This window comes from Rosa rugosa, chromosome 5 (assembly GCF_958449725.1).
Source record: "Rosa rugosa chromosome 5, drRosRugo1.1, whole genome shotgun sequence".
NCBI classification, from domain to species: Eukaryota; Viridiplantae; Streptophyta; class Magnoliopsida; order Rosales; family Rosaceae; genus Rosa; species Rosa rugosa.
In genome coordinates, this window is record NC_084824.1 from 46,758,726 (window position 1) to 46,781,245 (window position 22,520).

General features: G+C 37.9%; 2 protein-coding genes and 2 long non-coding RNA genes across 4 annotated transcripts; all 4 read left to right on the plus strand.

Annotated features, from left to right (window-relative positions):
- The first annotated feature begins 3,561 nt into the window (after nt 1-3,561).
- LOC133708197 (uncharacterized) lies at nt 3,562-5,294 on the plus strand. Its single transcript, XR_009845653.1, has 3 exons — nt 3,562-3,648; nt 4,202-4,292; nt 4,956-5,294. It is a non-coding gene; the product is annotated as an uncharacterized LOC133708197 (long non-coding RNA).
- A 3,784-nt stretch (nt 5,295-9,078) lies between these two features.
- Nucleotides 9,079-11,663, plus strand: LOC133708050 (probable glutathione S-transferase). Its single transcript, XM_062133499.1, has 2 exons — nt 9,079-9,486; nt 10,456-11,663. The coding sequence occupies exons 1-2, from the start codon at nt 9,172-9,174 to the stop codon at nt 10,810-10,812; spliced, it is 672 nt and encodes a 223-aa protein (XP_061989483.1). The 5' UTR covers nt 9,079-9,171; the 3' UTR covers nt 10,813-11,663.
- LOC133711763 (glutathione transferase GST 23-like) lies at nt 11,451-11,774 on the plus strand. The gene has a single exon (XM_062137858.1). It carries the CDS (start codon nt 11,451-11,453, stop codon nt 11,772-11,774), a length of 324 nt encoding a protein of 107 aa, XP_061993842.1.
- A 61-nt stretch (nt 11,775-11,835) lies between these two features.
- LOC133708051 (uncharacterized) lies at nt 11,836-15,124 on the plus strand. The gene is made up of 3 exons (XR_009845539.1): nt 11,836-12,773; nt 13,471-13,547; nt 14,753-15,124. It is a non-coding gene; the product is annotated as an uncharacterized LOC133708051 (long non-coding RNA).
- The last annotated feature ends 7,396 nt before the right edge of the window (nt 15,125-22,520 follow it).

Below are 22,520 nucleotides of genomic sequence, written 5' to 3' on the forward strand. Positions count from 1 at the left end.
AACTTTTTGCCAGAATGTCCGTTTGAAACGCATGATACGAATGGGAACGACGAGATCTTCAAGACTCACTTTAGTGAGCCCTATCAGATTTAGGCCAAAATGTATCGTCTTAATTATCCGATTCGTGATTTAGTATTTTTAGGCTAGTTTTACATTCTTTTTTATTTTAGGTTTTCTAGTTTATTTTGGATTTGTTTTGTTTTAATCCGTGGGCTTTAGGGTTTCATTGTTAGTCGCCCTAGGGTTTCTTTTCTCATATATAAGCAACCTTAAACGGCTGCAGAACTATCTTTTATCATATTATCAATTAAAATTGAGAGTTTTCTCTTTTATCTCTGGTGGACTCCAGAATCTTTGTTTTAGGTTTATTGCTTGTAAACCTAGGGTTACTTCCGCCCGCGTCAGTTGGTATCAGAGCCAGGTTTCGCCCGCTTCTTAGCAGACGACGATCCAAGGGAGAAGTTCACTACCACCAACCTCAACGACGCTGGTCGTAGAGTATCTATCAAAGAAAGTTTCGTTGAAGAGGAACATACCAAGAGATTTGCCCTAGGACAACCTCATCAATCAAAAAAAAAAGGAAAAAAAAAGAAGAAGAAAGAAGAAACATGGACCATTGGATATTCACAACGCCAGATTACGACGACTTCCGAACTACATGTGTCATCAAAGACAATGTATGCTCTGTAATAATTGACAGTGGTCTACGAGAGAATTTTGTAGCAAACAAAATTGTGGATTATTTTCAATTGCCGACAGTGAAGCTGGGTAATCCATACTGGATTCCATTTGGAGAGAATGAATATGCACAAGTAACAGAGGTTTGTAAAGTTCCTGTCTCTATGGGAAAATTTTATAAAGAAGAGATTACTTGTCATGTGATTGACATGGATGACACTAATGTGCTTTTTGGAAGGCCATGGCATGAAAGCGTCAAAGGTGGTTATTGCAAAGATGACACATATTTATTTAGGTGGGAGTCACACAAAATTAAAATCAAGCCTGGAAGGAAAAGCATCAAGAATTATCCTCCTAAGGTTTTCGAGAAGAAGTTAGAGTCCAAGTTTTCTTTGCCGGTTGAGATTAATAGTTTAATTGAAGAAAAGCCAGAAGAATTTCTAATGGAAGCAGCTCCACAAGAAATCATCCATGATAACCAAGAAGAGGTTAAAGATGAAATTGTTCATGTAGACATGGTTATTAATAATGAAGAAGTCTTGGAGCCTGAAATTAATCATTCAGAACCAAATGTCATTCAAGCATGCAACCTTGAGAGCCGAGAAGAATCTACTAAGGATGCTTCTGAAAGCCAAAATGCATATGACAGACTCATCTATGGTGTTGGGTTCATGATTGTGCCATCAGAATATGCAGAAGATCTAGCCAATAATCCACAAGTTCAAATGTCTAATTTTTTCTTAGGTCTCTTGTCTGCCTATTCTTGTTTTTTATTCAAGATGAACTCGAGGGCGAGTTCTTTCATAGTGGAGGAGAATGATGTAGGACGAGAATGGGCTTGGTTTAGCCGGAAATTAAGTTAGAAAAATAAAGAAGCGGCGTAGAATCAAGAAGAGTGATTGGAAAATAGGTAACTCACGCATAATGAGGTTATTAGCTGCTGGAATATTCAAGAAGATTAGGTTTTGGACTTTTCGGGTTTCTCGTGCGAAAAGTCAGGTTTTGATTTTGAATCAGATTTGACTAACTTTTTGCCAGAATGTCCGTTTGAAACGCATGATACATTTCCAGAATGGGAACGACGAGATCTTCAAGACTCACTTTAGTGAGTCCTATCAGATTTAGGCCAAAATGTATCGTCTTAATTATCCGATTCGTGATTTAGTATTTTTAGGCTAGTTTTACATTCTTTTTTATTTTAGGTTTTCTAGTTTATTTTGGATTTGTTTTGTTTTAATCCGTGGGCTTTAGGGTTTCATTGTTAGTCGCCCTAGGGTTTCTTTTCTCATATATAAGCAACCTTAAACGGCTGCAGAACTATCTTTTATCATATTATCAATTAAAATTGAGAGTTTTCTCTTTTATCTCTGGTGGACTCCCTAAACACCACTACCTCACTTGTGTACCCAAAATTCATCTACAAACTTTTAAAGTCGAGCTTTCCTTTTTGGGCTTTGATAGCTTCAATTATCGCAACTAGGTATTTTGGAAATAAAAGTTGAGGGATGATACTTTTGGAATAGACTAAACCTTTCCAAGGGCTGCAAGCATCGATATTGGGTATAGATGAAATGGACCTTCGCAGTCAATGGTCGAATCAATCCAAACGTTCTCATCGGTCCGTGAAATTGATGGTCGAATCAATCTAAAGATTCTCATCGATCTAATAGTAATGGACCTAGCATTTGGTCAAGACAGATGTATCTATTTTGCGATTCTTTCACACTAGGATTCATATCAGCATAACATAGATATAATCACCTCTAACGGTGTAATTAAGAAAATCCGAAACCATAGCTTCTCCTCGGTGAAGACCAGGGAACTCTTTAATCTTTGCCTTATGAGCCTGGTTTGTGATGTTCCAAACTAAGAACTTGTGCTTCATGTTATTGTGGAAACAGGCTCTTCTGGCTGATTGGCTGATGAGATAGATGTCCTCCCCCTGAGATATGGTGGCTACCATTCCCACCCCATGACCGTACATAAGTGACGAATTGATATCTTAGTCATGATTGAGAACGAAGATTCGTTCTTCCACGGCCGCTCTCCCAGAATCAGGTTGGGGTTTTTGGGGCTTCCACGGTAATGATGATGGTGGTTTGAGTGGAGTTTTCAAGAGAGTACGTTTTAGGGATTTCATGGCGTTAGTATTGGTGGTCGACCTGAGATTCTCAAGTTGGAGTTTTGGAAATTTCATGGCGATGGTGGATATGGGCTGAGATTTTCAGAATTAGGGTTTTGATAATTTTTCATGGTGGCTGCGGCAGCGGCAGTGGTTTAAGAATTACATAACAGACTAGCGGAAAGAAAATTATAAAGAGAATTCCAAATCTCGCAAGAGAGACAAAGAATGAGGGTTTGAAATTTGAATCTTGGCACCCTTGTTTTTATGTTTTGGTTTCCTTTATGTTAGCCATTATGGTCTCTTTGAATTCGTCAATCAATTTTGTGCCACAATCACCTCTCTACTGTAAGTGGAATTCCTTAACAGTGTTTTATTTTTGTTATAAAAAAAAAAACGGTTTTTTGATTTTTCTAAACAACATGGATTGTCCACTAAACTTATGAGTGATGCTAGAGACACCAAATTTTTTTACAAATTAGAATACCAAATGATGTGGCATATGCCATATCATTAGCTTTGCATGCCACATCATTAACTAGTAATTTTCAATATCAGTATTAATTAAGCCAATAAAGCTTATGGTTAAATTTTTGATAATCCCGAAAATTGCCCTCCCTTTATATTAACCTACTACCAGCGAATTTTAATACCTGAAGGACATAAAAGGAAAAACAAACATAAAAACAGAAAAAGGAGGACGCGACACGTATAATAGGAAGAGTGCCAAACCGCCCAGCAGTTATGCTTTTGCCCACTAAATCGATTCCTCACTTCTGCAACTGCAATCAGAGAACCAAGAATGAGAGTGATCTCTTTAATTGTTACTCTACGATTCGACCAATAAGGTATGCTTTTTCTGTATATATTGAAATGGTTGTCAATTATGTGCGTCAATCTCATCCAACCAATTTTGGGGTTCTTTGTGTATTGGAAGAAAATTGAACATGGAATAATTTTGTCTTGCAAGAGTGGATCATTTAGGAGGCTATGTACACAAGAATGATCCATTATGAAGAGGATCAAGGATGCTTGGTGGATAAAGGAAAACCTGTGATTACGGAGAAACTGGGGTGGACTGCCAGTAGGGAAGAAAAAAGTAAAGTAGGAGAGCGAGGTTTAAGACGATTACTTTAGTCAGAAGTACAATGAGATTCCGATTGATGAGCAATGCTAAGTTAATAATGAATGATTTTTTTTTTTTTTTTTTGTGTGTGTTTTTGAATGATTTTGATTCTGAGAATGGTAGATGGAGTATATATTGGTTGATGGGTTCTTTTTTGTGTGTATATATTAGGGTATGGTTCTTCTTTGTTAGCCTATAGGAATTCTTGGCATATCTATTTCTGTTCTTTTATCTTATACGTTGTTTGGTCTGATTATTCTTCTTATTATTTGCAGAATAGTTCTAGGAAATCCACAAACGATGAAGGTTGATTGCCAGGCGATGTGTCCCTTTCAGATCATCCAACAAGGGTTTCTTAGTTTCAAGGTGTCTTTCTTCTAATTCATGTACATTTTAGATCAGTTTCATGTTCAGTTACCCATAGGCTTAAAGCTAATTGTGCGAACGTTTTTGAAGCCTTTTAACAAAACTCTCTGTAATATACAGTCTCTTTTGTGTTCGAGTTGTCACGATGTCTCCGTTGCAACTCCCTGTTTTTTGTTTATGGTTGTTTTTTATTTTTTTGTTTTCGTATATATTTTATAGGTTGTGTTAATTACCAGGTATTAACTTGAATCAAGTTTGCTTCTTTCTCTTGCCAATCTTTTGAATTGCATAATGGGAAGTTTTTATCAATACCATGAAACGAGATGGCAGTGAGGATCACAATGCATTTTCTCCTTACTTTTATTTAAAGTGATTTTCGAATGATTTATAATTTGTACTCGCCTATTATTAGATCGGTTTAATGTGTTATAGCCTTTAGGATTATGACAGCTGCGCTTCTTTCAGTTTGACATTGTTTCTACCACTAAGTTCTAGAAGGATATAACAACTACATTTCACTGCTGATTGCCTTCCTCCACTGGAATTTTTTTCATTCCAGTTTCTACCTTTTTGTTGTGAACGATTTTTGATGTCTCATTATTTCTCTGATGTTGATCTTTATGTCTATATCCTTTCATCACATGTCATGTCTTCTTTTTGCAGTTGCCATGCCAAAAATCTCCATGCTTTTGAGTGGCGATTCAAGCACATTTTCAGAGGTGACATACTTCATTTGCCTTGCACTCTTGCAGATGTCCCTAATCACCTGGGGAATGGTATTAACTGGATGGATGACTTGCATTCTCTACTTTGCTCCTCCATAGAATGAGCAACGAATTTCAATTGATTTGTTTATGCACAAACCAAATCCATTTTGACTTTTTATGTCTTATGTTAGTATTATTACTCTTACTTTTATCTTGGATTTGAACTTCTTTTTGTATAGCTGTTCTGTTGGTTACTGATTTACTGGCGAGATTCATGGGTAAATTGTGAATTGTGGTTGTGGTATAAATATTGAATTTCAATCCATATAGATGTGTACTCAAGGATTTACCTGCTCAAGGATTTATCAGTTAAGAATTTAGATGTATACTACTCAATCCTTGAGTATATATCTATTGGGGTGTAAAAGGATTTTCACTTGGAATTTAGTCCTTAATGTGTGTTGATTTGCCACTATTCCAAAGATGAGTGCCTTCTGTTTAGTGGTTTAAAAAAAGAAAAAAATGTGTAAAAAAAAAAAAAAAGAATTTCGCACGCGCATGGAAGCTATAAGGCCAATTTGAAAGCAATACCGTAGCGGCGTAGCCCTTCAATTGCTTCACCGTTATGCATTATGGACTATAAGAAAACTACTTGAAACATATTTGATAGGAACAAAAGTTGAGGAATAATAAAATATTTCTAGCTAAAATTGTATAACAACAAAAAATTCGATATTTTACACGGGCAAAGATGTCAAATTGGTACTTTGATAAAATCTTGATAGATCGAATTATAATGGACCTTATTGCATATTTGAATTGTATCTCTTCCAAAATAACATTACGCAAACGCGAGCGCGGCCCTTCCTCACACGCGTACGTGTTTCGGGAACCCGAATTTTTAGCGCGACCTACGTATATGGGATATTTTAAGAAGTGAACATCTTTCTTAGTAGCGGGGTCCGGGGAAAGAATAGGAAAGGTGATTTCACTATATTTCTGACTAAGAACATGACCTATCACAAGAATATTTTTTTTAGTAGGCCGGTAACTTTGAAAAGACAGATTTCCTATCTTTTCTTTAATGTCGGGCAGATGTAGCCAAGTGGATCAAGGCAGTGGATTGTGAATCCACCACGCGCGGGTTCAATTCCGGTCGTTCGCCCATATATTTTTGTTTTATTTTTATTTTTTTTTAAGATGAAGAAACAAATTCTATTTTCTTGCCTATTTACTATGGCGACGAAGAATCAAATTATCACTATATTTATTCCTTTTTCTACTTCTTCTTCAAAGTGCAGGGAGGGTAGCTTAAATCCTCATCATCATATGCAGCACAGAAATTATATTACATTCATGAGTAACATTTCAAACATGCGTAACAAGAGAGGAATGCCAATATACATATGCGAAATATGTTTTCCAAAAACAAAATACGCACGCGCGAGCGCAGCCCTTCCGCACGCTCATCGGCGCGTGCAGGAAGGCTAGTATATTTAAACTAAATTAATTTGTTCTAGTGCAACTAAATTTTTCTCCCAAAAAAAAAGAAGGAAACATGGAAGCCCTAAAACTCATCTTAAGGAGGAAAATGCCGTCGTTCTCCTACATCAGATCAGCCAACCTTTTTCCCTATTGTTTAGCTTTTCTAAACAGGTATTCTTATATTTGGATGATTAAGGACTATATATTTGGATTAGTAAGCCTCACATCATCTCAGTGTTCTATATTTTTTTGCTTTAATTGACTAGTATCTGGGAAGCTATGAAAAGGTGAAAGAAGAGAAGAGATAGAGAAAGAGCAAGGAAGGTGAAAGTGGATGAGAGGGAGGATAAAAGTTTATGCTTAAGGGAATAAGAAAAAGAAAAGAACCTTAGGCTGTTGATTCTTCATAATGCAGCAATGGAGTCTGCACAAGGATTGAGAAAGTCGACATCTTGGAGCGATGATGAGAGGGAGGTGTTTTTATTTTTATTTTTTGTAATTAATAGTTTTATTTAATTTGATGTAAAAACATAGTGAAAATTAATGAGTCAAAAATAATTCCATGTCAGATTCTACTTCATTTGCTGAGAAATTTTTCCATACTACGGTTACACCATCTCATTTGTGTGACGTCCCTATAATAAAACGACACATGGAAACCTAAGTGTAGTCACCTAACGTTTTCACTTTTGCCGTCAAATTTTTTTTTCTTTTTTTTTTTGTCGTCTACATTTGTCCTCCTATTCTTCCATTGCATGCCTATCAACGAAGTCTGCAACTCTGCCCAGCAAACATGTTATATTTTGTTATCTAATTAATTCAATGATGGATGAATGTTTTTTCCATCATTAGGTCATAACTATATTTGGGAAAACCCCATGGTCAGTGTTTGAGCCCAAAACAGTCAGCAGCTTTTACTTGAAAATCAAACTAATTCTTCCATATAAACATGGGAGAAATCTCCAGCCTCATAAGCGACGATTTGGAGAACAACATCAGCATGAATTGGATCACTTCGACTCATGGCCATAGTGACCAACCGACCCCAACCCACCCACCGGGAATTAAAACACGGCTTTGGTGGATTTAAAAATTTGTGTTAGCAGATCCCATCATCTTCTACAATCACAAGTAATTTACACCTCGATGCAAACCCATTTATGGACCTTTAGATTAACAATTGATAGAAATGTGGTGTTCATGGAGAGCAAAAGGTTTCTAAAATAAAGACTAATGGTAGAGTTAAGAACAGTAGAAGAACCATGCTGGAAGTAGAAGAGCTTGGTGTTTCAGTCCTTCAAGATTTGCATTAACAGAGAAAGATAAAGAAGAAAACGTGCCGTAAGACGGCAAAAAAGATATAGATGACTAAACAGTAAGGGTCCACGTGTCATTGTTTTATAGGAATGTCACACGAATGAAGTGGTGTGACCGTAGTATGGAAAAATTTCTCGGTACTTTTTGGTATAAAAATTTGTGATCCCTAACATTTTTCCTCCTTATCTGCCCACAAATACTTAAAAAAAAAAAAAAAAAAGGAGTTTTGGAACATAAGAACCTTTATCTCCTTGACGTAGTTAGGTCTCTTCTCTTTAATTAGTGCTCATATGTCAACGTAATTGTGGGGAGAAGTCGTTCTCACTGTCTCTCATCTATCTCATAAATTCTCTCCCTTCCAGTGTTCTTCAAGATCGTATTCTCTTTGAGGTTTTATCCACTTGTGTCTCTATAACTTCTTAATTTTCATTTTCTTCTTGCTAGAGTCTGTGGTTTTGTAGCCTTTGTGTATGTTCTTAAGAACCAGCTCTCTTAGTTGGAAGCTCGTGCCATTAAGTGTGTGTTATTGGATATGGGTCTCATTAGGATACATGTGTTTTCATCCTCCAACTCATAAGTTCTATGCTACCGGCCATAGATGTCACATTTTATGAGGATGTATGCTATTTTTTCAGGACTGACATTTTCTGTAAGGAGATAATCAAAAAATCTAGCAATTGGTCACCTGATGACCATGTGGACACCACCCTTATTTTGCTAATTTCTTTTGTTTATTCGTGTTTTTGAATTATGTTTCAATCTACCATGCTAACATATGTATTTATGTATTGGATTATTATTCTTAGGGAATTAATTAAGCAAAGCGTAATTTTAAATTATTAAAAATTTAATTTTAACCACTTAATTATTTTCTTAACTAATGGGGATGATTAATACTAATTTGCACTCTTAATTACTTGTTCATCCTCAGATCTTTCCATTAGCACCTTCCGCGCCTTAATTGAAACTTGAAAGTCATACAATTAACGACAGGAATTAAAGGAAAGGGGGAAATGTTAAAAAATTAGGTTTGACCTTCGTTGAGTTGAAATTGGAAATGTAGTGCTTTTGGGTTTAAAGGGGCATTTTAAGTATTACATATAATATAACAACCACCTTAGACTTCTATGTAAATGCTGGTTTATCATATTAGGAATTTGAAATCAGTACGTAAGTAATAATATAGAAAAGAAAGGTGGATGACACGCTATTTGAATTCAACCCCCTTTGATTGTTTAATTAAAATTGCAATGCTTGGCGCGCAAGCAATTGACAATTTCTAATCGAGTTTTCCACTTCTGCATAAAATGATTTGGGGATCCAACAAGCTCTCACACAGACAGTGCTAATCTTAGATCTCTTCAATCGACATGGCTGATCAGGTGAGGCTATTTGGAACATGGTGTAGTCCATTTAGTACACGGGTTATATGGGCTCTGAAGCTGAAAGGGATTCCATATGATTACATTGAGGAAGATCTTCCCTACAAGAAAAGTGCTCAACTTCTCAAGTACAACCCAGTGCATAAGAAGATCCCAGTTCTTGTTCATGGAGAAAAGCCGATTTGCGAGTCCATGGTCATCGTTGAATATATAGAAGAAACATGGCTGCAGAACCCTTTGCTGCCCAGTGACCCTTACGAGAGAGCCATGGCCAGGTTCTGGGTTAAGTTTGCTGAAGATACGGTACGTATGCCTATGCATTCAAGTTTCAACAACTCTATTCAGATCTAAAGATTCAGTTGACTAAAATTTAATTTATCATATTTATATAAGAGTAATGCTAGGAGGGGCTATAAATGGGTTTAGAGCTGTCAATGGGTCGTGTCGGGTTGGGTTCGTGTCGGGTCAAGGTATTTGTCGTGTCGCAAGATATAAACCCAAATTCAACCCATTTAATAATCGTGTCAAAAATTTAAACTCAAACCCAACCTGTTTATTAAACGGGTTACCCGTTTTCAACCCGCTTAACCCATTTAATAAATAAGTCGTGCCTTGTTAGACAAAATGACTCATTTAACTAAAAATATGCATAAATTAATTAAATTCACTAAAAACTCAACAAAACAAAGAATATAAATAATTATATATAATTCATAAATAATTAAATCCAATAATTAAAAAGTGAAATATTTCAAATTGTCTAATATTATGATCAAATACTCCGAACGTCCAAAATTTCAAGAAGAAACATAGCACAATCGGGTTAGACGGGTTCACTTCGTGTTGGCAGGTTGACCCGTGGCCGATCCATTTATTAAATGGGTCATGGCGGGTTGACCCACCGCCAAACCTACTTTTTAATCGTGCGGGTTCAACCCGCTTTATTTCGTGCGGGTTTCGAGTCGTGTTATCGGGTTGTGTCGGAATTGACAGCCCTAAATGGGTTCACCAAAATGTGGTTCACCAAATTATAGACTAAATTACACTTGTGATTTCCGTAACTTAAGTCCGGTATCTACTTCAATTCGTTACTGTAGTTTCAATTTGAGCAATTGCAGTCATATCATTTTCTAATGGTTACAATCTTAGCAGTTTACATATATATACTTGAAATCTTCAAAAATTTAAAATACTGGATAAAGTCTGGAAATGAAACTGAGCTACGAAGACCAAATCGGACCAAGAACCAAATATCGTCTCTAATTTTTGTAGGCTCCTGCAATTTGGATGGTCTTTCGAACTACAGGCGAGGAGCATGAGAAAGCCAAGAAAGAGGTTTTGGAGATGCTGAGAACCATTGAAGAGCACGCAGGTCTTGATAAGAAGAGATTTTTCGGAGGAGACAACATTGGAATTGTGGACATAGCCTTTGGACAGATTGCTCGATGGTTTGGAGTCATTGAAGAAGTAGTTGGGATGGAGCTACTTGAACCCCATGCCTTTCCTCACGTTCATGCATGGACGAACAACTTCAAAGACGTGCCTGCAATCAAAGGAAACCTTCCTGATCATGACAGAATGGTTGCCTTCTATAAGCCATTCAGGGAAAGCTTGCTGGCTTCTTCCTGATCGACCCTTGCAACTCGCAAGACATTTATGAGTTGCTTAACCGTGAATATGTTTCTTGAACGTAGGGATGGATGGAACAAATACCCTACCCTGAATTCAACCCAAACGGCGATCATCTATTACATTTTCAGTTACTTTTTTTCTTTCTTCGTTATGTTTTAACTTGTTTGGCTTTGAAGTTTTGAGTTGTCATTTAGTACCATTTGCACTAATAGGTGACTCCATTTGTAAGTGGTTGTTGTGTATTTCAGTTATTAGATGACTTTCAGATATTATATAATAAAACATCAAGTTTTGAGTTTTCATTTCATATTTCAATGTTAGATAAATATTTAATATATCTTATAGTATGTTATATGCATACCAACTACTTTTTCATTTCTGACGAATTTTATTTATCAGGTAAATTACTCTATATTCTATGAGCTAGTGATGCAAGTCTCCCTTCATTTGATTACTGCGACACTGATTCCTAATAATCTTTAGGTTTTTCCTGGAGTGAACCTGTTCGTTCACTCTACCTATTATAATCAACGTATATACATAATACACCTTACTCTTTTGTAACTGATTAATTGTAATTTATGGAAAGGGAAAAGAAGTAGTTAACAGGTTTTCTTTTTTTACAGAGTCCACGGATGTGGGATTTTTTCATCAAAGTTGGGGAAGAACAAGAAAAGGCGACCAAAACATGTTTGGAGATTCTGAAGACCATAGAAGAGCATGGACTGTGTGGTGGTGACGCAATCGGATTGGCTGATCTTATTTTGGGGTGGGTCATCCACATATTGTTGCCTATGGAAACTATTACTGGAATCAAGCTTATAGAAGCGGAAACATTTCCTTCTTTGCATTTATGGTTGGAAAATTTTTCTGAAAGTCCTGCAATCAAAGAGAACTTGCCTGATATGGATAGAGTAATGGAATTTTTCAAAAAGACAAGGGAGAGCTTCATTAAATAATGTACTTGATAAATAAATAAGAAATCTACACATTGGCCCATAGGGCCAAAATAAGTAGAACATAATTGTAATACCCGAAAAATTCAAGTTAATTTCCGATGACGTTTTGGAAATGATTTCGTGGTCGTGGACACGAGTACGAAGCTTGGAGGAGTGTGGAATTAGTTCGAACGATTTTATTTTGAAAACTGAACGTTTTAGGGGGGTCAAAGGAGTTGACTTTTTATACATTGGGAAATTGGGAAAACTTCCTTCATGAAAGTTGTAGAGCGCGTCGATACGAGTTCGTGGACATATGGAACGCAATATTCGGAGTTCGTATGAATAAGTTACGAATATTTGAAAATTGGGATTTTCTATAAATATGAAAAAAAATCCGAATATTGCAAATGAGGACAGAATTTCTGGAACTCCAGAAATTTCTCCCCATTTCTCTCCCGAGCCCAGCCGCGACCCCCTCCCTTCGTCACCTTCGTTCTTCCTCATCCGGCCACCGATTGATGTGAAACAAAGTGGGTTTTTCTGGTCTCGACCCCCTTTACGAGTTTGTAGAAGAAATCGAAGTGAAATACGAGCTGTATGAGGCTCTACAAGGTCGAGAAGAGAGCCTCGTCGGAGACGAAATCGCTCTTCCCCACTTTTTCTGGGCTCTACTTTGTCTGGCCATATCTTCCTCTACAGGCCTCCGATCGACCTGATTCCAAAAGCAATTTTTCTCACCGTGAAGTTTTCTACAACTTTCCAGAAGACATCGACTTGAGATAACCATCGTGGTGGCCGCTAGAAGACCGAGAAGCCGCACAGCCCGAGCTGGAAATCGTCTTCCTTCGCCACCTTGGTTCTCCCAGCTCCGGCCACTATAGCTCGAGTTCTTTGAGGGCTTTTCTAGCCCAGAGGAAGTAGAAGCTATCCCCAACAAGGCTTGCAGCGATTTGATCCGGGGTGATCGAATTTTGAAGATTGGGAAACTAGGGTTCTTCGGGTTTCAAAACTTGCGAGGTAAAATTCTACTTTTTGGCTCATAATCTGACTTTGGTGTAGTTATGAAAGTTTCAATTCGAGTTAAGATAAAGAACTTTCATGTTGGGAGTTTTGTCTAATTTTGACTTTGGATGGGTGGCGGTGCCGCCACTGTGATGGTGGTTTCCGGCGACCTCCGGCCACCCCAAGGACAGTTTCTGTCCATTTTTGTGTTCTACGTGTCGATACGATCGTTTGCATATATAATTCATAATTTTTGGATATCGTATGATTAAGTTATGAATTTTTAAGTTTCGATCGATTTCGATAGTTCGATTTGTGATCTGTGAAGATCAGACCGTCTGATGGAATGGTAGATTCGATATGTTGATCGTATGACTGTCCCGATGACTTTGTGAGGCCACGGGCGAAGATCCGACCGTTGGATCTTCGTATAATTGAGAAATAGTGATTCGGAAGGCGATTCGTGAGAATCTGACCGTCGGATTTTCATATAATTTTATGGAGATGTTTGTTAGAGTGATTCAAGAAGATCTGAGTCTTTATGATAATTTTGGAGGATGATCCTAAGGGCGATCCGTGAGGATCCGACCGTTGGATCATCGTATAATTTCAATCTGACCGTTGGATCATCATTAAATTAGAATCCGACCGTGGATTTCCGTATATGTGTGCTTTTGAGTTGTTGGCTAAGTTAAGATCATTATTGGATTAGGTGATCGATGGATTTATTTGGCGGACGATTCGTGAGATTGTTAATGGAGCTGTGAAGAAGACGCAGCTGGATTAGAGGTGAGTAAACCTCACGTGGTTCATATTACGAACCCAATATATTTAATTGCTTTATTTTGCAATCATATGAACTATTGTTGGTGTATTAGACATTCCTGTGTGAATGTCTGTATATATATTATTACGTGAAATAATATGTATTGTTGGAGTTGTGTTGAGTTATTGTTGAGAAACAATATATTGTGAGAAGTATTGAGTTTATTGTTGAGAAACAATATATTGTGAGAGGTGTTGAGTTTTATTGTTGAGGAACAATAAATTGTTGTGATCTGTGGAGATCACTAGGTCACGAGGTGACCATGGCATCTATTAGTGAATCACGCTCTCGTACCGGGCTGGTGGTTATTAATAGTATTAAATCGTAATCACGTCTGTGGCCGGACGAGTGGTTACGTTCAGTTAGAGCTCTAGTCTGTCTGCCAAATGTGGAGTGACCTTATGAGTGAAATTGAGAGTAACTCATAAGTGTCTATATATATGTGGTAACCTTATGAGGGAAATTGAGAGTAACTCATAACGGTCTATATATATATAATTAGTCTGTCTGCCAAATGTGGAGTGACCTTATGAGTGAAATTGAGAGTAACTCATAAGTGTCTATATATATGTGGTAACCTTATGAGGGAAATTGAGAGTAACTCATAACGGTCTATATATATATAATTAGTCTGTCTGCCAAATGTGGAGTGACCTTATGAGTGAAATTGAGAGTAACTCATAAGTGTCTATATATATGTGGTAACCTTATGAGGGAAATTGAGAGTAACTCATAACGGTCTATATATATATAATTAGTCTGTCTGCCAAATGTGGAGTGACCTTATGAGTGAAATTGAGAGTAACTCATAAGTGTCTATATATATGTGGTAACCCTATGAGGGAAATTGAGAGTAACTCATAAGGGTCTATATATATATAATGAGTCTGTCTGCCAATTGTTGAGTAGTGATGTGAGGGTAATGTTGAGGTTACTTGAGACTGTGAGGGGTCTTATGTGAGAAGTGTTGAGGATACTTGAGGCTTTTAAGAATGAGTTCTTAAAAGAGAGCCTCAAGAGTATCCTTCATTTTATGGTGATCGTGTTGAGTTATAATAATTGTAAGGAAATAAATCAACAATTCTTTCTTGTTTACTCATACTGGCTGTAAAAAGCTTACCGGGTTTTGTGTTGTTGCAACTCCCGGTACACTATTCAAATTGTGTAGCGGGTAATCCTACAGGACAGGAGAACCAGGACGGTGATCGTGCGGTTAGAGCAATTGTTAGAGTTTTACAACAATTGTAAGTTGTGAGGTGTGTTATGCTCATTTGAGCTTTATAATATATTGTGAGAGTGAATGGTAATAATGAACTCGAAGTTTCAATATTTGGATTTTGTAATTGTAATTATTCAGGTTTCGGATTTGAATTTATCATTCAAAAATCCGGGGCGTGACAATAATCTAGTCGTGAGATGGTTAATTTGCTCATGTTAACTGTGAGTGTAATCTGCAGGCTGCACCCAGTACTGGTAATATAGTGCAGCTAGCCTTTATATGGGGTATCAGTCAATATATATAATAGCATAAATTAATTTTCTTAATTATGAGAATATAAATTTTTTTCACTATGTTTTTGTTTCAAATTTGGTGCCTTTAGAAAATAGACAAAGCTACAAAAACAATATACTGTGTGGCACTTGGTTTCGCATAGTGCTTAAAATGCTCATCCCATGCAATCTCTAACAAATGAGAAATTCATACATGTTGCGATGAGAAATTCATATATGTTGGGTGATTGTACCACCCTTCACCTCAAAATAAGTAGCTAAAGGCACAGATTGTGCTTCGAAAAGAAATAAAGTGCAAGCAACCCAATTACTTCACCTTGTTGTTACTTTTAAATTAATTTGATCTTTGTATATAGTCTACGGTCAGAAATGGTAATAAACCTGATCAAATTTGGGACAGAAAAAAAAAAACATTTCGTTTCCACGTTTGGATTTGCTATGGTGCTGGTAGAAAAGCGACGTAGTCAGGTACATATAAAATTAAGGTGAACCCTACATTGTACCATAATTCTAGAGATTCCGTACTCATCCCTGCCTCAATTTGGTGGGATCAAGTCCAAGCAGGTCTTTAGTGAGACTGCAGGTAAAGGCGGAATTGGGGCAATCATCAGAGATGAGAACGGTGTGTGCGTAGCTACTATTGCTCATCCCTTTTTCCATGTTCTATTTGCTCTTCAGATGGAATTTGAAACTATGAGAGCGGGACTCTTACTTCTCATTCACCAAGATATGGATAACGTGGACATTGAAACAGACTGTACCATGGTGATTGATGCACTTGATAGAGACACAGAAGATTTATCTGAGGTGGGATGTATTGTAGAGGATTGTAAAACTTATTTGCGTTCAATTCCTTCTTCATCACTCAGCTCTATTTATCGTGAAGCAAATTGAGTGGCACATAAATTGGCCCATCTTGTTAGTGTTGATTACTTAGATGATTATTGGTTAGATGAGACCCCCGTGATTATCCAGGATGTTCTCGAGGAGAATGCTTGTACTAGTACTCGAGGTTTAGGTAATATGTCCTCTTCGCTATACAATTATCCATCTATTATTAATAATATTTCTGGGCGTGGGGCTTGTTTGAGCCCAAAAGTATTTTTGGCAATATCCCTTTAGGGGATTTAGCATAGCGGACCGATACCTGCGGCCCAAAGTTAAGACTACTTGGGTTTGGGTTACAGCTTCGCTGATTACACGCATTTCTATGCATGTAATTGTATCTAAAGCACTAGAAATAAGCTAATCCTTAAGTCAATTATGATGTAATTAATCCATTTTTATTTATTATGTAGGAAATAAGCGGAATTACGGAAATCGAGATAAAAAGGTGGGAAATTATGCAAATCGGAGTATTTCGACAAAAGGACGAAAATTGTTGACACAGTCAACCATGGTCAATGCAAGTTTGAGAGCGAAACCCGACTAGTCCCTTGACAATATATATGGAAATATTCGAGATTGTGGAATGTGGGGAAGAAAGAAAAATAGAAAAGAAGAAGAAGAAAATTGCATAAAAGAGAAAAAGTTATATTAATTAATCACGTTAGCCTCCAGCCAACATGCAACAATTAAGAGCCAACGTGTGGCTGGCCATCAGCATGATTTTTTTTCTCTTCCTCACATACTCAGCACGTGTAGCTTATCCATTTCTTCCTCTTGGAAGACCAACAGCCACCCACTTCAATAATTAACCATTCTCTCCTCTCTCTCGAATATATATATCCCACGACCTATTCTCCTCAAGAACCCTTCTACAGCGCCGCACCAAAACAGGGGGCAGCCTTGGGCTGCTCTCACTCTCCCTCCTTTCCCCCCATTTTTTTCTTCTTTTCTTTATAATTTCTTTTGAGATTTGAAGAACTACTCACACAAAGCATCAAGGATCCATCAAGGGGCTCAATCTCTACAAGATTCAAGATTTGGATATTTTGTGGGAGTTGTAATTCAAGGCTAGTCATGCTAGCTTCCTAGCTATTTGTGACTATCCTTGTTTTCTCCTACACTTCTCTACTCTTTGCTATTTGAATTTTGTAATTTTGATGTTCATGAATATGGGTTGTGAGTAGTTACTTTTGGGAGCTAGGGTTTCTAACTCTAGCTCAATTTTGATGTAATGAACATATTTTTCAAGTGATGAATAATGTATTTTCATATGGGTGCACTCTAATTACTATGTTAATTGATTCTTGATGCATGAATTTAGGGAATTGACCACTCTCTTTGTTATGTGTTGAGATTTGTGATGTGTGATACAATTGGTGGTTCTTTTGTTCACTAGCTTCATGTAATTAGTGTGGTGTGTCAAGTAGTTACTTAATCGAGAATGAATGATTGTCTAAGTTTCTATTTTCTTGTGCCATTCGCCTTTAATCCTAGACGTTGTGGCCCTAACAAGGCATAATGATTAGGGTTAGAGAGTTCATTCTTGCCTTAACCGGAGAATGGATACCAAATAAAAGAAATTGACTTAGTGGCCTTAACCGGCATTAGGTAGAGAACTAAGCAATCGTTAAATTTTAGGTTGTAACTATTGCATGCTTAAATCCCTAATTTCTAGAGCTCTAGGCCTTTAGTTCATGTTTTGGTAGCCCTACTAAGGTACTAACTCATGAATTAGAGAGTTCATATTTGTCCTAACCGAAAATGTGAATACCCTTAAGGAAATTCGGCTTAGTGGCATTGACCGGCATTAAGTACGGGATTTGGTTCTCATGAAAATATGTTTGTTTGCTTGAAATGTGTTCGTTGCATTGAAATTGATAGAGAGTGATTCCTAGCACCCAAAATCTATCTCTCTTTTATTTTTCTTCATTTTTAATTGTTGTTGTTAATTTAGTTTTTGACGTAGTCTTTTAGATAAATTAAAATCACAATTTTGAATGACAATTTCTACCTCATTGTAAATAGCCATCACTAGGCTCATAGCTTTGATTAGGCTTTGGTGCGATCAAAGCCGAGCATTACTAAGGCTTGGTGCCTTAGAGTAGCATTTTTATTTGTTTTCTTTTTCTTTTGCTTTTGTTTGCTTAGTGACTTTAGTTCCGACCACCCAAGGATTGTGGGTTAGCCACTAATCCCCGTGGTACGATAAACTTTGGGCTCAATATTTCCCTATCTTGACAACGATACGTACGCTTGCGTAAATGTGTATCCAAGTCATTCGCCCATTCCATGGTCCATAAGGAAAACGAGCCCTTATTGGAGTCAAGTAGCAGAGATTGATTAGGAATCTTCAATCAATAATCCTTCTAAGGAAAGGAACAGTCGAAACCCTAAGGTATAAATACTAGGTTTCAAGGATGAAATCAACACAACTCTCAACTCAATCAAACAGATTATCAAGCTTCTCTAGAGCAAACCTACTTGCAACCCCGTTGCAAACCAGCAAAGCAAGGGTAATGCCCTCGCAACCCAACGAAGCTAAAGATACGCTTTAGCAAACTCGTGTTTCTCCAACTTCCCAGTGATTGCTCTGCTTAGTCTACAACACTAAGTATCGATTAAGGTGTCACGAAGAGATCACAACCAAAGTCCTTATCCGTAAGGCAGAAAGTCCTTTTCCGAAAGGCTAGAGAAGAACCTTGTGACGAGGTTGGTGCTCTCCTCGCCCACATCGTTTGATCCATATGTCAGGTCAAGGGACCCCCCGACGACTGCACCCCACGGGGCTGGCACGCATGCGCACACGCTCAAAAGAGACAGTTTGCACGCCAACTGGTTTTGGAGCCAAACATTTTGGCACGCCCAGTGGGACCATTAGCGTTTCTTTGCGATCGCAGCCATTGGGAAATCAAGCGAAAACCCTTACCAAAAGGTTTACGCTAACTGCCCAAAACACAAGACCTCCAGCTACAGCCCTCATACTCGTGCAGAATGTCGTGGTCTTTCTGAAGAACAAGTGCTTCAAAGATTTTCTCTCAACCCTTCATCATCATCTGAGATGTCGATTGAACAGGGAGGAAGTCAGCCGCCCATTACTGAGGGTGAGAAGTCGGCGCCTGTGTCGACGAACGAGGTAGTCAAGGCACGTGCGACTACCGTGACTGCCACTGTTGGCGAGACAGCTGAGGTTGACGAGTACGTAGCTCTCGTTATTCCACAGGATGCTAGCTTGGATGAGAGGCTTTTCATCCTTACAGTCAACCATGAGAATTATTGGAGGTATCTAGCTACTTCGATAGCGAAGACGGAGCAGCAAATGCGCGAATTCGATCAACGAATGACCTAGAATACCTAGGACGCTAAAACACATGCACAAAATCTCGCCGATGTGGCCATAGTGCATGCAGACAAAGTTGCTGATGCAAGCCGCAATCACTACCAAGGGCTCTTGAGTGCTGTCAACACAGCCAACGCTCAGAGCAAGGAAACTGCGGCCGAAATCACGGCCATGCGGAAAGACGGGTCCAATCTCGCGACCTAGGTCGCCATGTAGAGAGCCTAGTTGAACCAGGCGAAGGAAGTGCTGGATAAGGTGTTGGGTGACCCTAATGTGTTTTAATTAACTCTCGAATGCCTAAACATTGATTCTTGGTTGAGTGCTAATCTTTATGTTGTGAGATTTCTTAGACAAAATGTTGAAGGGCAATAGAGTCTTTGTATGTTGTAACATTTGAGTCTTTCTTTCTTTAAAATTTCGTTGAGTCTTAGTTGTGTCTGTGTTTTGATTTTGCTAAGGGACTAGCAAAAGCTAAGTGTGGGGGAATTTGATAGGAGCATTTTAATGTGATATTTTAGTAGTAAATTCCTCACATTTTGCTTAGTTAATTCCTTAACCGAATCGATTTTTAACTCAATTTCTATTTTTAGGTACATTGGAGTATATGAAGATGAAATGAGCGTTAGGTCCATAATTACCTAGAAATGATCAAGAAAAATGGAAATGCACTAAAAGGTCAATTTTACACATTTTCCTACTCCGGCTAGGAGAAACCAAGTCAAGCAAGGAGAGAGGAGCGGCCGCCTGACCAAATGAATTCCAAATGAGCTGAAACCTTCCACATCCATTCTAGACATCCTAAGGATCATTTGTTATGAAGAGTGCCAGAGCTAGATTTGAGTGGAAAGTCTTCAAACAGTCAGTCCAATTTTCTGCAGAAGCAAAGCTGGAAAACTGGACCTGTAAGGAGTCCAGCAGCGTTTCCGGCCCATCCACATGGTATTAGCTCTGAAATTTGACCACGGTGATCTACATTCATAAAGGAACATTTGTTATGAAGAAGTCACGGCAAAATCTGAAGTCTTGGTGGAGAAATAATTGAAGGAATAAAGGGGCAGAAACTGACCTAAAACCAGCTCAACATCCATCATGTTCATGTTTCCTACCCACATGAAGAAAGCTAGATACTTTCTCTTTTTTCTTAGATATATTTTTCTACTCCAATCCCTTTAATAGATCATCATCACTTCCATATTTCTGCACCTTCATGTTTTGTTTTCATTTCATCATTACTCCATCTTTTCTATATTTTACAAACCACTTTCATTATTTTTCTTCCATTCATCATTTCACTCTTCTTTTTCTTCCCTATATAAACACCTTCTCCTCTCACTCTCAAAAAAATTCTTTCATCCATTTCATCTTCTTTGTCTCTCCATTTTCTTTCCATTTTCCTTTTCATTCTCTAGCCTTCTAAGTTCTGCATTTTCAAGAAGGAGTCGTGAAGATCATATCCTCCATCGTCCACCTTGAAGGCTTGCTTCTAAGATTCAAGATTCCAACGTTTCAAGCTCTCCATCTCCATCTCCATCTCCATCTCCAACTCACGGTGTAATTCAATCTTTTTCCTTGTAACTTCTTTTGGTTTTCTTTGTTTAGATTTGTAGAACTATGAATTATAATTAACAAATAACGTTAAGGACAAAGTTTAAGCCCATTCTTATGTTTGAATAAAAATTGTGATTTCTTTATGTTGATTTTTATGTGGCTTATGTGAGATTGCTTAATTGATTTTGGATTATAGAAAACTTTTATATGTATGTGTTCTTTGGTGGCCAACTTAGGATATATGCATGTAATTGGAGCTAGATTTAAGTAGTAAAGGCTTTGGACAAAAGTCGAGATCAATTAAGGAGGATTGCAAATAGATAAACTTTTTCATACTAGGTTGTGCACTTTGGTTGACATCCTTTCTTTGTTCTTCATGCATTAAATGTGTTCTTGATTAGCTAGCCTTCTAGACTATGATTGCATGTTCAATAGATTTAATTTAGGTGGTTTCACTTAGATTAAATATTCAAGGAAAGTAAATTATGGGAAACCATTTGCTTCGAATGTTTCACATAGTCAATTTCTTTCTCATGACATTAGATAATCAACTATTGGAATTGTAATTGAATTTCTTGCATATGGTTGTGGCTTTGATCTTTGTTCCTTGCGTTCCACCCTTGTAAATGTGTTTTTACATTTTCTTTATTTTATTTATTTTAATTTTTGATTTTAAAAATCCTAATCCCCCTTTTTACATTCACTTGTATATATTTATATTCTTTATATTATTTTTGTAAATAATAATTTATTATTTTAATTCTTTATTTGTTCACACAATTATAGGTGTACCCTCAATCCCCAGTTTGAACGATCCCTATTTACCATATGCTAACGATGACATTTTATAGGGTTAAATTGTGCGCTTACTTTTAGCGTGTCATGGCGGCGCCACCTCCTCCTCCTGGCCCAGACTATGTGAGGCGCGAGGAGGTAGAGGAGATGATCTGGTTGGCTAACCCTAAGGCCCACCTCGATGGAGTTTATGAGGGGCCTTCCCGCCGCATATAATGCTCGCGGCTTTTCCTAGAGGCTACAAGAATATCATATTTTCTACCTTTTCAGGGGAAGATACTGAGAACGCGGCAACTCATCTGGCCAAGTTTAGAGTGCAATGCGGCCAGTACCAAAATGATGACGTCCTTAAGTGCAGGATCTTTGGCACATCGCTGTCTGGGGCTGCTTTCAGATGGTTTTCTAAGCTCCGGCCAGGATCAGTAGCAGATTGGCCAACAATGGAAAAGCTATTCCGAGAAACTTTCGGAGCCATTGAACCTGAAGTTGATTTGGCTTCGCTCACTCAAATGGCCCAACAACCTACAGAGTCGGCTGTTGCTTATCTCCAACGCTTCCAAATCCAGAAGGCTAAACTGAGCGTGATTCTACCTGAAAAAGAGCTGGTTAAGTTGGCGATCAAGGGCCTGGAGCCACGCTAGCGAAAGAAGCAGCATGGAAGCATGATCCAATCAATGGGTGAGCTGATCACATAGGTGGGTAGCTTTGAGCATCTTCTCAGATAAACTGACGTGAGGAAAAATGCATCTAAAGGTACCTATGTCCCCGGGAAACATCTTTCAGTGGCTGCCCTAAGCTACCATTCGGCCGCCTATGATCCCTATTATCAAGGTGAAGAGGCCTTCCAAGATGAAAA

Coding starts and splice junctions, on each gene's coding strand:
- LOC133708050 (XM_062133499.1), top strand. CDS start 9,172: ATGGCTGATCAGGTGAGGCTATTTGGAACATGGTGTAGTCCATTTAGT. Junction 9,487..10,455: donor TTAAGTTTGCTGAAGATACG/GTACGTATGCCT, acceptor TAATTTTTGTAG/GCTCCTGCAATTTGGATGGT.
- LOC133711763 (XM_062137858.1), top strand. CDS start 11,451: ATGTGGGATTTTTTCATCAAAGTTGGGGAAGAACAAGAAAAGGCGACC.